The 13,231-nt window shown below is 52.7% G+C and overlaps 1 protein-coding gene across 2 annotated transcripts; it reads left to right on the top strand.

The window, feature by feature from the left end:
- The first annotated feature begins 12,595 nt into the window (after nt 1-12,595).
- On the top strand, nt 12,596-12,898 carry LOC124512232 (thioredoxin-like). 2 transcript variants are annotated; one of them, XM_047079730.1, is made up of 2 exons: nt 12,596-12,745; nt 12,794-12,898. In XM_047079730.1, the coding sequence occupies exons 1-2, from the start codon at nt 12,596-12,598 to the stop codon at nt 12,896-12,898; spliced, it is 255 nt and encodes an 84-aa protein (XP_046935686.1). The 2 variants fall into 2 exon arrangements, with proteins under 2 accessions (XP_046935686.1, XP_046935685.1); XM_047079729.1 differs by having other exon boundaries at nt 12,596-12,898.
- Nucleotides 12,899-13,231: the final 333 nt, after the last annotated feature.

Here is a 13,231-nt window from a genome sequence, read left to right as displayed (position 1 = left end):
TTATCCTGCCAACTTCTCAAAATTTAGTGCTTCTCTGTCTAAAAGTACAGAAAGTCTAAAAGAGACCCGTCTGGGTCTCTTCCTTAGGTCTCAGTTTTATATTAGGCCTCCGTGCACACAGAACAAAACTTTGGGTTTTTTGTCCTGTTGACCCATCTCACGTTAGCTTAGTCTTTTTTTTTCTTTTTTTTCTTTTTTTTTTTTTTCAACGTTTATTTATTTTTGGGACAGAGAGAGACAGAGCATGAACAGGCGAGGGGCAGAGAGAGAGGGAGACACAGAATCAGAAACAGGCTCCAGGCTCCGAGCCATCAGCCCAGAGCCTGACGCGGGGCTCGAACTCACGGACCGCGAGATCGTGACCTGGCTGAAGTCGGATGCTTAACCGACTGCGCCACCCAGGCGCCCCAAGCTTAGTCTTGAGTCGAGCTGGAAGATCCCCGAGGTAGAGAAGAATTCTTTCTTCCCTGCGACACGATCGCCCTCGCCCCTTCAAATCCCCTCCCCCACCCAGTCGGACGGGTCCCATGTTTCTCTGAACCCGGTTCCACAGCACACTCCCACGAGCCTTGTCCTTAGGGACTCAATTCAACATTCTAGAACAGTCCTCCATTTCTAGGACAGCGCCTTGGTTTCCGAGGACCATCTGGCTCATTTGCCATTCCCTGTGTTCCTACTTCCTGCTCACAGAGACGGAAACACACGCATATCCACACTGAACTAAGGGACACAGAGCTCACAGAACACAGCGAGCGTGCAGAGATGTTGGCATTGCCCTAAACACACACCACAATATCCCCCTCCCCACGTGTTGCAAAACAGGGTCCCTGTCCGGTGCCATGAGGCAGGTGCTACTTTGTAGATATGCAGTGAGACAAGGAGATGGCCTGAGGCCCTGCAGCTGGAAGGTGCTAGAACGGGGGAGCCAGCCCCACAGGCAACTCCAGAGCTTCTCCTCCTAGAAATGCTGGGGGGGGGGTGCTCCCAGAGAATCCTTTTTTTCTTGATGCAAAGACTTTTGGGCTCTGAATATGAAGCATGCTGTATCCAGCATCCAGAACCAGAAAGATACTCCCACGGCCTGAAGGGAAGTCCGTACAATGTCCGTAAACTGACCAACTCCCAGCTTAGGAGCCTCCTGGGGACAGAAGGTGGGTCTGCCAGGCTGGAGAGAAATCTCGAAGAATCCCAAAGTTTCACTTTCTGTTTCGCTTTTCCTGTTTTTCTGGAGTTTCTCAGAAACCATTTGGAAGTTCCCTTTGTCTCCCCCACCCCCTCAAATCACATCCTAGTAGATGAGTTCATGTGAGGCAACAAACGCCCTCTTCATGGGGTTTCCAGCCTCTTACGAGACTACCCAGGGTCCCAGCACAGCTGCCCACCCGAGTGGAATGTCCCCTCCCTCTTCTCTAGTTCAAGGGGGCGCCTGGCAGGTTACACAGGCCCCTGCTGGACTCCAGCTCACACTGGCACCCCCGGGAGGGAGAGGCAGGCTTTCTCTAAAGGTCCCCTCGCCTCCACACTGCTGGGCACCACCCCGAAGGGGTCCCAGGAAAGCCCCAGCCTGAGCCAGCTGCTCAGAACCCCACCGGCGTGGCCACAGCTCAGGGGAGCTCAGGACAGAGTGCGGCAGCCGCTGCAAAAACTCCAGCTGGGCGCCGTCCCCACGAGCCTGAGGGCTTCCCCCTTCCCCCCAACCCTCCGGGGCCTGTTCTCTCCCTTTACCAACTAGCTTCACCAGACAGATCGGAGCGATGCGCCCCTCCTTTTCTAGCACCAGATGGTGGAGCTTAGAACCCCGCCGTCCACGCGTGGTTCCCATGCAGGGGGGCGAGGGGGATGTGCCAGACCCATGAAGGTGTTAAATGCACGCACCCTCAGCCCTAGCAATTCCACTACGAAAACTTCAATATCCTGACAGATCCAGATGCCCCCCCACAATCCGGACCTCAGCGCCTTTATAAAAGCTGAAGCCACGTACAGGCTGGAACGCACCTGGAAGGAACCAGCCTAATAAACTGTCTACAGCAGTCAGACCGGTTGGAACTCCCGCAGCCACTGACGGCGATGAGGCTCACCTCGAGACGCACAACTCAAGGAAAAGAGCCAAGGGCAGCGCGCACACAGCTTTTAGAGGTCACCTTGGCGGCCCACCTTCCTCTGTCTTCAAGGCCGGAAGGATCGCATCCCTAACCTGTCATCACCTCTCTCCCTCCGACCACAGGTGGGGAAGGCTGTCCACCTTGAAGGACTCATGATGCCACTGGACACCCTTAATCACACCTGCACCGTCCCTTTCTCCATGTCGCACATTCACGTCCCAAGAATTAGGGCGAGAATATCTTTACGCCTTGACCGTTACTACTCTGCCAACCAAAACAGTGCATCCTAAAGGCTGACTTGTGGTCATCTACAGGGAGAGTCCCCATTCCTTTTCGTGGGTACATCCTCTTTAGCCCTCCAAGGACGGACCACGGCCTACTCAACCGTTCCCTTCTGTGAGGAAATAAATGGAATTTTCTCTTGAATCCACTTTACAATAAGCCCAGTGGAATCCCAAACACACCCTTGAACATTTACCAGCTACTGATTATACAGCTGAAACAAATATCTTTAGTAAGCAGCAAATTCTACACTGGCTCCCTGACCCACAGAATAAAGGTTTCCGAATAGAAAAGACTTCACTAGTGGATAAAACAAGTGCTGAAGGGAATCCTAGAGATGAGGGTGTCGTCAAGGACAGAAACACACTCCCATCTGACTCTGGACAGAGATACCCTGCCGGCCAGTCCCCAGTGCTGCTAATCACACCCCTTGATACAAAATCCTCCCTCCCGGGGCACCTGGGTGGCTCAGTCGGTTAGGCATCCGACTCTTGATTTCTGCTCAGGTCTTGATCTAATGGTTGATGAGTTCAAGTCCTGCCTCAGGCTCCAAGCTGTCAGTGCAGTCTGCTTGAGATTCTCTCTCTCTCTCTCTCTCTGCCCCTCCCCGGCTCATTCTCTCCCTCCCCCCCCCCACCCATCTCTCAAAATAAATAAATACAACTTAAAAAAATCCTCCCTCCCAAAGCGTATGAAATCTGCTTGCTTGCCTCTGTTCCTGCCACTGCCCCATCCAAGCGTCCTAACTGCAGATCCGTGACAGCAGGCAGGCTCTCTCCTGCTCCCTTCCAGGGCTGGTCTTGTTGTTCAAATGCAGATCTGGTCAACTCACCCCTACTCAGCCAGCTTCCTGTCGCCCAAGGACTCAGTCACATTTATTAGAGGACTGAAGTCTTGAAGACCTTTTGGCCCATCCCACCTCCCTGCCTACCTGCCCCCCTCGGCGCTGCAGCCACACAGCTCCTGCCCGCCCCCTTCCCTCACTCTCCCCCTCTTCCTCCAGGAGGCCCCCAAGACAAGAGCGCAAGAGCCAGATGTGTGCCTCGTGGCCCCTGACCTCTACCTCTACCCGTTCAGCGTCCCTCTTCCCAAAGACTCGTCAGCTGTGTGAGATCGGGCCTGGGTTGGCTCCTGAGTCCTGGTGCCCGGCAGGGCCTCGTGCATTCAGGGTTCAGCAGAGACTGGCTGAATGAATGAATGAATGAATGAACATGTGGATCAAAGAGTCTCCGAGGCCCCTCTTAAGGTGTGTGCCTTCCCACAGCACCTCTCCTGCTGGAGTGGGGGCCGGGCCGGGGCCCCTCAAGCCCTTCTGCCTCTGGGGCTGGGCGACTCCCCAGGCTTAGCCCCCTCTCTGGAGCAGTGGGCCTGACCAGTGGTGTCCGCCTCTGCCCCATGAGCAATCATAGTTCCACGAAAAAAAAAAAAACAAAAACAAAAAACGAAGCTTCGTGGTGGGTTGCTCCCATGGGTGTTGCCTAAGCGGGGCTGGGGCCAGAAGAGAAGGGTCTTCCCTCCCTCAGGTGCCCCTCGGAGCCCCACTGTCCGCAGAAGCAGAATGACTTTGGGATAATCTCTCCCACATCCTAAATTCCCAGGAAGCCAGCAAAATCGTGCAACGCGTCCCCCTTGTAAAATCCTCCTATTCATCGAGATGCCCACTTGCCCTTTCAGAACCTGCCCCTGTGTCTGTCCCCACTCCCTCCCCTCCAGGGGTCTGCTGACTGAGGTGGGCCGGCCACCTGCCACTCGAGGGGGCCACGCGTGAGCAGCTGGCTGGGGGGAGAGGAGGCCATGTGCATGTGGGAACACAGGAAGTAACCCCACAGAGCCCAGGATCAGTCTGTCCAACCTGGAGTAAGAAAGCTCTCCCTCGACTGTTCTGACTCCGACGGATCCGGCTCAGGCCCTGTGGCCGGAGGCTGCGGCAACGCCTGGTCTCTCTCCTAGAACCCTAAAGAAACAGAGCGTGGGGCCCAGAGGATGGGGACAGACGCTGCGGTCCTCACCCACCCTCGCTCCCGGGAGGAAGAGCTCGCTGTCCGTGCCTGTGGAGCCCCCAAGAGGGCCGGTGTGGGCGCAGGCTGTGGCCTCCCCCGGGCGCAGTGTCCACTCCTGGTCCCCAGCAGCCTCGAAGTGCACCCGCACAGACCCACCCCGGAAGCCCCCCACCTCCTCTTCCTCCACTGGGAGACAGTCCAACAGCTTTGACACTCATCACCAGGGCAGGAGAGAGGACGTGGGGGGTGGGGGAGAAGGGGTGGGGGGGCGGGGAGGCTGGGACCCCATACTCAGGAGACGAGGAAGGGGCGATGGCCTCTTCCCCGGGGCAAAAAGCACAACGTTACGTCGAGACGGACCCCCTTCGGCAGTGTCGAGGAGTCTACCCATTTGGGGGCCACCAACCGCGTGAAGAGTTTAAGTTCAAAAGTAAGGTCAAGGGAAAGGGGCGGCGGGTGGGGAGGAAGCTGCGAACCCTCGGAGGCGGGTTCGGAACGAGGGCGAGGGCGCAGCGCGGGGAGGCCCTCCGGGCCTGGGCACCGCGGGGCGCCACCTGTCGCGGGCCGCAGCCGCCGGGCTCGGGCTGGCGGGTGCGGCGCCGCTGGCTTCCCCGGGAGCCGCGGCCGCGCGGCCGCACCCGCGGGACTGGCGCCCCCCACCGCGCTTCCCTCCCGGGTTCGGGAACACGTCGGGGCCGCTGCACGGCCGGCTGCAGAATCCGGATGAGAAAAGGCCTCGGCCCGGAGCCGCCGCGAGTAATACCGGAGACACGAGCGGGAAGCGAAGTCTGCGGACACCCGATCTCCGCCGAGACGGCGGCCGCGTGCCGCCACCTGGTGGCCGGGGCTGGGAGCGTCCGCTGGCGTTTGGCGCTTTGCCCACCTGGTGGCGACTCGACCCAGGTGAGACCCGGAGAGCGGGACTGAGATCTTCCCCTCAGAAGACAGGTGAGAGCCTGATCAACGGGGGACATTTTCTGAGTAATGTTTCCATAAACATTTGAAGGCTCTGAGTTCTTTCAATTAAAATCCTTTCCAAAAAAAAAAAAAAAAGGGCAGAGCACAGAATGACGGTGGTCATTATAGCAGCCCAGGTGCCCCCTCTTACACAGCAGGCCCTGCTAAACGCCATTGCGGTTGTCCCGCAGGTAACACGCACAAGTGCCAGGACAGGGCTTTCCCACCGCAGGCTCCAGCTCACAGGAGGAACTACATTCCAATGTGTCCCAATACTTGCCTATATACATGTATATGGCCCCCTTTGGTATTTTCTACTCCATGCTACTTAGGGTTGCCAGATTTAGTAATAAAAAAAAAAAAAAAAAACCAGGACTCCTGGGCTGCCTGGGTGGCCTCAGTTGAGCATCCAACTCTTGATTTCAGCTCATGAAATCTACCACTTCATGAGATCGAGCCCCGTGTCCAGCTCTGCACGGACAGCATGTAGCCTGCTTGGGATTCTCTCTCTCTGCCCCTCCCCCCCCCCACTCTCTCTTCCTCTCTCAAAATAAACAGACAAACAAACATTTAAAAATACAGGATCCCGAGGGGCACCTGGATGGCTCAGTCGGTTAAGCATCTGACTTCAGATCAAGTCATGATCTCGTGGTTCACAGATTCCAGCCCCGCATCATGCTCTTGGCTGACAGCTCAGAGCCTGGAACCTGTCGGATTCTGTGTCTCCCTCTCTCTCTGCCCCTCCCCCGCTCCACTCTGTCTCTCTCAAAAATAAATAAACACTTTTAAAATTTTTAAATAAATAAAAAAGATCTTTGGCCCATTAAAAAAAATACAGGACTTCAGTTATATTTGAATTTCAGATAAATAAATAACTGACTTTTTTTTTTTTAGTATGTGTACATCCCACACAATATTTAGGGTATATTTACAGTAAAAAAAAATATTTGTTTTGCAACTGAAATTGAAATTTAACTGGGTGTCCTGTATTTTGCTTGGAAACCTTAATTCTACTCCATTTGTTTAATGCTGGTTACAATACTGCAACCCAATATTACAGCCTGCTAATGAGTCAGAGGCCCCAGTTTGAAGACATTGCCTTAGGTGACAGGGCCAGAAGCATTTCCTTCTGCAGGGAAACCAAAGTCAGTGGAAGAATTTGTACCCAAATTGGACAGCCACCACCCCTCCCCTGCCAAGACCCACCCCCCCCTTAGCTGCAGTGAGCCACTTCCCCCACCAGTGGCCTGGGCACACCATCGCAAAAGGTTTGGGAGTTTTTAAAGATGACTGTGGTGCGCACACATGACTAGGCACAGTTACTCTGCTTTTTAAACAAATATTCAATGTGCTAAAATACTACATTTTAAAACCTGGTTTTTGACTATAAACAGTTTAAAAATCTTATTATGCTGTTTATAAATCCAGTCAGTTTTTAGGGGCGCTTGGGTGGCTCAGTTGGTTGAGTGACCGACTTTGGCTCAGGTCATAATCTCACAGTCTGTGAGTTCAAGCCCCGTGTCGGGCTCTGTGCTGACTGCTCAGAGCCTGGCGCCTGCTTCGCATTCTGTGTCTCCCCCTCTCTCTGCCCCTCCCCTGCTCATGCTCTGTGTGTCTGTCTCTCTCTCAATAATAAACATTAGAAAAATTAAAATAAATTAAATAAATCCAGTCAATTTTCACAATCACAAGGGGTCTTTGGTATTTAGTCTCATTTACAAGGGAGGTCAAGTAAAAACTCTTAAACCTTTAAAACTATACATTTAATTACTGTAAATACTTCCATTGCATAATTACAAGCAAAACATTCCCTAGTAGATGTAAACTGGTACAGCCACTGGGGAAAACAGTATGGAGGTTCCTCAAAAAATTAAAATAGAAATACCATATGATCCAATAATCCCACAACTGCATATTTACCCAAAGAAAATGAAAACACTAACTCAAAATGCCTATGCACTTCTATATTTATTGCAGCACTATTTACAATAGCCAAGATATGAAAACAACCTAAGAATTCATCAATAGATGAATGGATAAGGAAGATGTGTGGTGTGCGTGCATGTACACACACACACACACACACACACACACACACACAAACACACTATTATTCAGCCATAAAAAGGGATGACATCATGCCATTTGAAACAACATGGAATGATCTATCAGGTATAATGCTAAGTGAAGTAAGTCATGCTGAGAAAGACAAATACCATATGATTTCACTCACATGTGGAATCTAAAAACAAATGAATAAGCAAACAAAAAGCAGAATCAGACCTGCAAATACTGAGAACAAACTGATGGTGGCCAGGAAGAGGAGGGTGGGAGATGGACTAAATGGGTGAAAGGGAGAGGGAGACATAGGCTCCCAGTTACAAAGTGAGTAAGTCATGGGAATAAAAGGCACAGCATAGGGAATGTAGTCAGTGGTGTTGTAATAGCAATGCACGGTGACAGGTGGCCACACTTGTGGCCAAGCATAGCATAATGTATAGTTGTCCAGTCACGACATGCACACCTGAAATTAATGTAACATTGTGTCAACTACACTCAAATTAAAAAATTAATTTAGGGACGCCTGGGTGGCGCAGTCGGTTGAGCGTCCGACTTCAGCTCAGGTCATGATCTCACGGTTCGTGGGTTCAGGCCCCGGGTCGGGCTCTGTGCTGACAGCTCGGGGCCTGGAGCCTGCTTCGGATTCTGTGTCTCCTTCTCTCTCTGCCCCTCCCCCACTTATGCTCTGTCTTTATCAAAAATAAAATATTTTTTTAAAAATTAATTTAAAAAAACCCTAATAGGGGTGCCTGGGTGGCTCAGTTGGTTGGGCGTCTGACTTAGGCTCAGGTCATGATCTCACAGTTTGTGGGTTCGAGGCCCGTGTCAGGCTCTGTGCTGACAGCTCAGAGCCCGGAGCCTGCTTCAGATCCTGTGTCTCCCTCTCTCTCTGCCCCTCCCCCATTCACACTCTGTGTGTGTGTGTGTGTGTGTGTGTGTGTGTGTGTCTTAAAAAATAAATAAAAATTTTTTAAAAACCCCCAGTAATATGGTAACTCTTCAGTCCTGGCACACAGAAGAAGTGCTTTCTTTCCAACACTAGCAGACGGTGAGGACACCTGTCATGGAGAGTGAGGACAGCATTATTTCACGCATGCTGAAATCCGCTCTCCCCCCCACCCCCCACAACGTGGACCAGAACTTCTACTGGAGGGAGATGTGGAAAGCAAGGATTCAGGTCAACCTCTTTCCCTTGCCCAGGAAAAAAGAAACCTGGGGAGAAGCTTCTGCCTAGGAGGGGGTCCCCATGGACGTGAGCTCTGCTGTGAATGTCAAGTTTGACGTTAGACGAGTGACTTCTCCCCAGGGCCTCCTCTACAGAGTGACACCCAGCATTCAGCAGTTTTACTCAAGATCACTTCTACCTTCGCTCATTCCACGGATGCTCATTAAGTTACCCAAGACACGGGGGCTACATTCGTTTCCCAGGACTGACCTAAGGCACCACGGACCAGGCAGCTTACACAACAGGAGTTCGTATGCTAGCGGTTCTGGACGCCAAAAATCCACTCGGGGCCTCAGCAGGGTGGCTTGCTCCTGACACCTCTCTCTCCCTGGCACGTTGATGGCCATCTTCTCCCCATGTCCTCACATGGTCTCTGTACATGTCTGTGTCCTGATGTCTGCGTCCTGATCTCTGCTTCTTATAAGGACACGGGTCCTGGGGCACCTGGGTGGCTCAGTGGGTTAAGCGTCTGACTTTGGCTCAGGTCATGATCTTGTGGTTAATGAGTTTGAGCCCTGCATCAGGCTGGGTGCTGACAGTTCAGGGCCTGGAGCCTGCTTCAGATTCTGTCTCCTCTCTCTGCCCCTCCCCTGCTCGTGCTCTCTCTCTCAAAAATAAGCACTAAAAAAAATAAACAAATAAGGACACCGGCCCTATCGGATCAGGACTCACCCTAATGACCCCTTCTTAACTTGACCACACCTGTGTGGACCCCATCTCCAAATACAGTCACGTTCTGCGGTGCTGGGGGTTAGGATTTCAACCTGTGCATCTGGGGAGGGAGGTAATTCAGCCCATAGCATAGATGCTGGTGCTTAAAAAACAGAAAGAAGACAACCTGATAAAGATGCAGAAGGTCCTTCCTTTCCTTTGTTTCCTTTGTTACCACGTTTTGGGACGTGAGGTGTCCCGAAGCCTGGTAGATGTGAACACAGCCCAGCCCACAGCAGAGCCCAAACCCGGGCCGAGCCGTGGCCGTGGCCCGGAGCAGGGCCTCCCAGAGCCGCTGCGGAGAACCCAGGCCCAGCTCAGACAAATCGTCCCTGTGCGTTTCTGTGTGTTTTGGGTGGGGCAGAGGTTGGCCACAAGTGCTGCAGGTGACAGCTAAGTCACCCATGCGATGGGTTCCTGTCATTGCCATGCTGCCCTGTCCACGGGGAAGCCTTTCCGGGAGCAGAGCTGGGCTGCCCTTCTGTGCGGTGCGGGGAGGCTTCCACAGCGCCAGAGAGCAAAAATTACGGCACGGCACAGAGCAGGTTGTCGAAAGTATGAGCTCGTGGCCAGATCCCTTCCCTCCCACCCCCTCCTGCCCTCCAAGAAGTCACTCCCTGTCTGCCCTGCTGGCTTCACTCAGCAAATACTGTTCTTATAAACAGCTGGCCCAGATTCCCAGCTTGAGTTAGGACGCTCCCCAGGCAGTCAAGGGTGTTCGGTGATGAATTTCAACTCAGCTTAAAAGCATGAAAACTTGCAAGCAACCTTGGGCTGCTCCCTCCAGTGGGGACAACGCTGCCGGCACCCGCCGGAGGCCCTGGCCCCACGCGAGACCCCATCAGCCTTCAGGTGCCTGTGGCACTTCCCCCAGACTCGATGCTGACTCACGGAGCCACTGCAGAAACGTCTCTGCTTTAAACTTTAATTGACCTACATTCTTTCCTAGATCTCATGACCTGATTTTCCATTTTCTCTCTGCTGGGACCTACACGGCAGCAAAAGAACCACCTTCTCTTTAGCCCCAACACCCGTCAAACAGGGGCTTGACCTCCAAAGCAGAGGACACAGGCACAGAAGCAGGCGGGGGCTTGTGACAAACGCGTCGGTCAGGGGCACTGTTCTCCTTCATCTTTGCATCTGTAATCACAGAGGTGGGGCGAGGGGACAGGTCCAGGCCGGTCATGCCCAGAAGAATGTGGTGGCTGTAAGGACGCAGACCCTGAAATCCAGGGAAGGTGACTGGTCCAGGGCACAGCTGCCGAGCTCTGAGATCCAAGCTTCCCATGGCTGCCACCAGCCGTGACCGAGCGCAGCAAGGATGTGCGGGCAGGCCCGCTCCTAGGACACGAGGCCTCCTCTGATGGCCACGCCAGACCTTGCTGAGGCAACAGGCCCTCCAAGTCACCAGCCTTCCCTCCTTACCCCGGAGTCCAGTGTGCATGGCTGTCCCCGCTCTTCCCGCCCTCGGCACCTGCACCCCTATTTTCTCCCCCACGGACATCTCCCTCGTGCAAACCTTTAGTCCCCGCTGCTTCTCAGAGGAGCCCCAACATCACCCCTCCATAGTGACAGGGGAAACAAAGGCCAGAAGGAAACGGCAGGTAAAATTAAATTTCCTCATAACCTGCAGCCCATTGACAGATACTTCAGACCAAGACAGAGTAGAACATTTCTCCAGGCACCTGCGAACATCCTGATGCTAACGCCTTACTAGAGGGAAAACCACCTTAGCTGGACAACAGCAAGGCCTCGGGCATCTTAGGAGTCTTCCTTAGCACATCACAGATCCTGTCCCCCCGTTTTAATAAAATCACCTTTTTTGCACCAAAGATGTCTTCAAGAATTCTCTCTACGTCGTCAGCTCCGGACCCCCCACCATCACCCCAAAACCTCATCAACACTCATCACTCAACAAAGCGCCAACGCAGGGCAGAGCAACCTGTTAAAGATGCAGAAGGTCCTTCCTTTCCTTTGTTACCCTATTTGCCCTTGGGAGGACAAAGCACGACAAATAGGCTTTTTTTGTTTTCAAAGGTATGCGTCTCTCTCGAAGCAGTAAATTCTAGTGTTCAGGCTGGGAGGGTAATCAGCAATTGTGTTTCCCAAAGGAACAGCAGGAAACCACCAGGCAGGTGTGGGGCTCCCCAAAGACAGTCCATAAACAGGCACAAAAAGAAGGCTCATTGGAGGGGAGGGGATGGGGTGTAGGCATTTTCCAGGAGGGACATGGCCAGAGCAGGAAGGGACAGCAGGCCAGAGAGAAAGCATACAACATCATCGGAAGAATGCACGGCATCCAGGCCGGACCAGGGGGCAGCAGAGATCCTGTATTCAGGAGGGCGGCAGCCCCATCCAAGGCAACCAAGCTCAACCAGCCAAAATGATGTCACCTGGTCACTTTGTGTTCCGTGGGTTTAAAAGAAAAAGTGGCTGGGGCACCTGGATGGCTCAGTTGGTTGAGTGCCCGACTTCAACTTAGGTCTGTCTCATGGTTTGTGAGTTCAAGCCCTGCATCTGGCTCTCTCTCAAAATAAATAAACTTTAAAAAAAAAAAAAAAACAGAGAGAGAGAGAAAGTGGCCAAGGGCAGAGCCTGACTCCTGAAGGCATCCTGACACCGTGCTGGGACCACCTTGGGCAATTTCCACTGGGCAAGAGAGAGAAAGAGCCAAGTGTCCCTTAGCAGGAGGCCCAGGGCCTCCCGCCATATTCCTGACTCTCCATTCAATCTCGGATTTCCTTACAACCCCACAAAGCCCTTGGGTTCTCTCCAAACTGACACGCAACGTGTCCCTTCAACACCCAAGCAGAGTCTCGTGACCACTTGTCACCCCAGGCCAATTAGGGAAGCGCTCTCCGTGACAGCCAGTACGTGCACACATGCAGCTCACAGAACGGGACTGTGGTCACTCTGCTCCTTCTGCTGCATCTCACTTTTTAAAAATGCTCTTCTGTGTAGGATGTGCCCCAAGAGTGAACTTCAGAGCGAACTACGGCCTACGTGGGTAATGACCACACGTCGATGTGGGCTCATCAATTGAAACAAATGTCCCACCTGGTGGGATGTCCACACTGGGAGAGGCGTGCCTGTGTGTGGACAGCGGGCATGATGGAAATCTCTAATTTCCGCTCAGTTTCACTGTGAGTCTAAAGCTGCTCCCGAAAGGTAAAACGTGGGGCGCCTGGAGCTCTGGCCGCGTTTAGGATCCACTTCCATAGGTCCTTACGGTCGTTTGTCAGACCCCAGCCGCCAAAATGGTGAAGCAGATCGAGAGCAAATACGCTTTTCAGGAAGCCTTGAACAGTGAGGGGAACACTTTAGTAGTTGACTTCTCTGCCACAGGGTGTGGGCCTTGCACAATGGTCAAGTCCATCTCTCATCCCCTCTCTGAGAAGGATCCCAACGTGGTGTGCCTTGAAGTAGACGTGGGTGACTGTCAGAGGTTGCTTCAGAGTGTGAAGTCAACCCTCCCGTTTTTAAAAAAGGAACAGAAGGTGGGTGAATTTTCTGGAGCTGATAAGGAGAAACTTGAAGCTACCATTAATGAATTAATCTGATTATGTTTTCTGAAAACATAACCAGTCATTGGATGTTGACAACTTGTGATATTTTCTTATTTACAAAAAGGAAAGATCAAGTATGAAGACTATATACCCAACTGCCATCTGATTATAAGTGACAATAAAATATTAATTCTAAAAAAAAAAAAAAAATGGGGCACCTGGCTGGCTCAGTCTGCTAAGCGTCCAACCCTTGATTTCTGCTCAGGTCATGATCCCACGGTTCGTGGATCGAGCCCCGCGTCAGGCTCTGCGCTCACAGCACTGAGCCTGCTTGGGATTCTCTCTCTCCCTCTCTCTCTCTGCCCCTCCCTCATGTGTGTGCTCTCT

The sequence above is a fragment of the Lynx rufus genome, unplaced genomic scaffold (genome assembly GCF_022079265.1).
Source record: "Lynx rufus isolate CCGP_SWC_20201006 ecotype Redwood Valley unplaced genomic scaffold, mLynRuf1.p SCAF_17, whole genome shotgun sequence".
Taxonomy (NCBI): Eukaryota; Metazoa; Chordata; class Mammalia; order Carnivora; family Felidae; genus Lynx; species Lynx rufus.
Note: the sequence above shows the minus strand (reverse complement) of the source record. Positions and strands in the feature narration are given on the sequence as shown.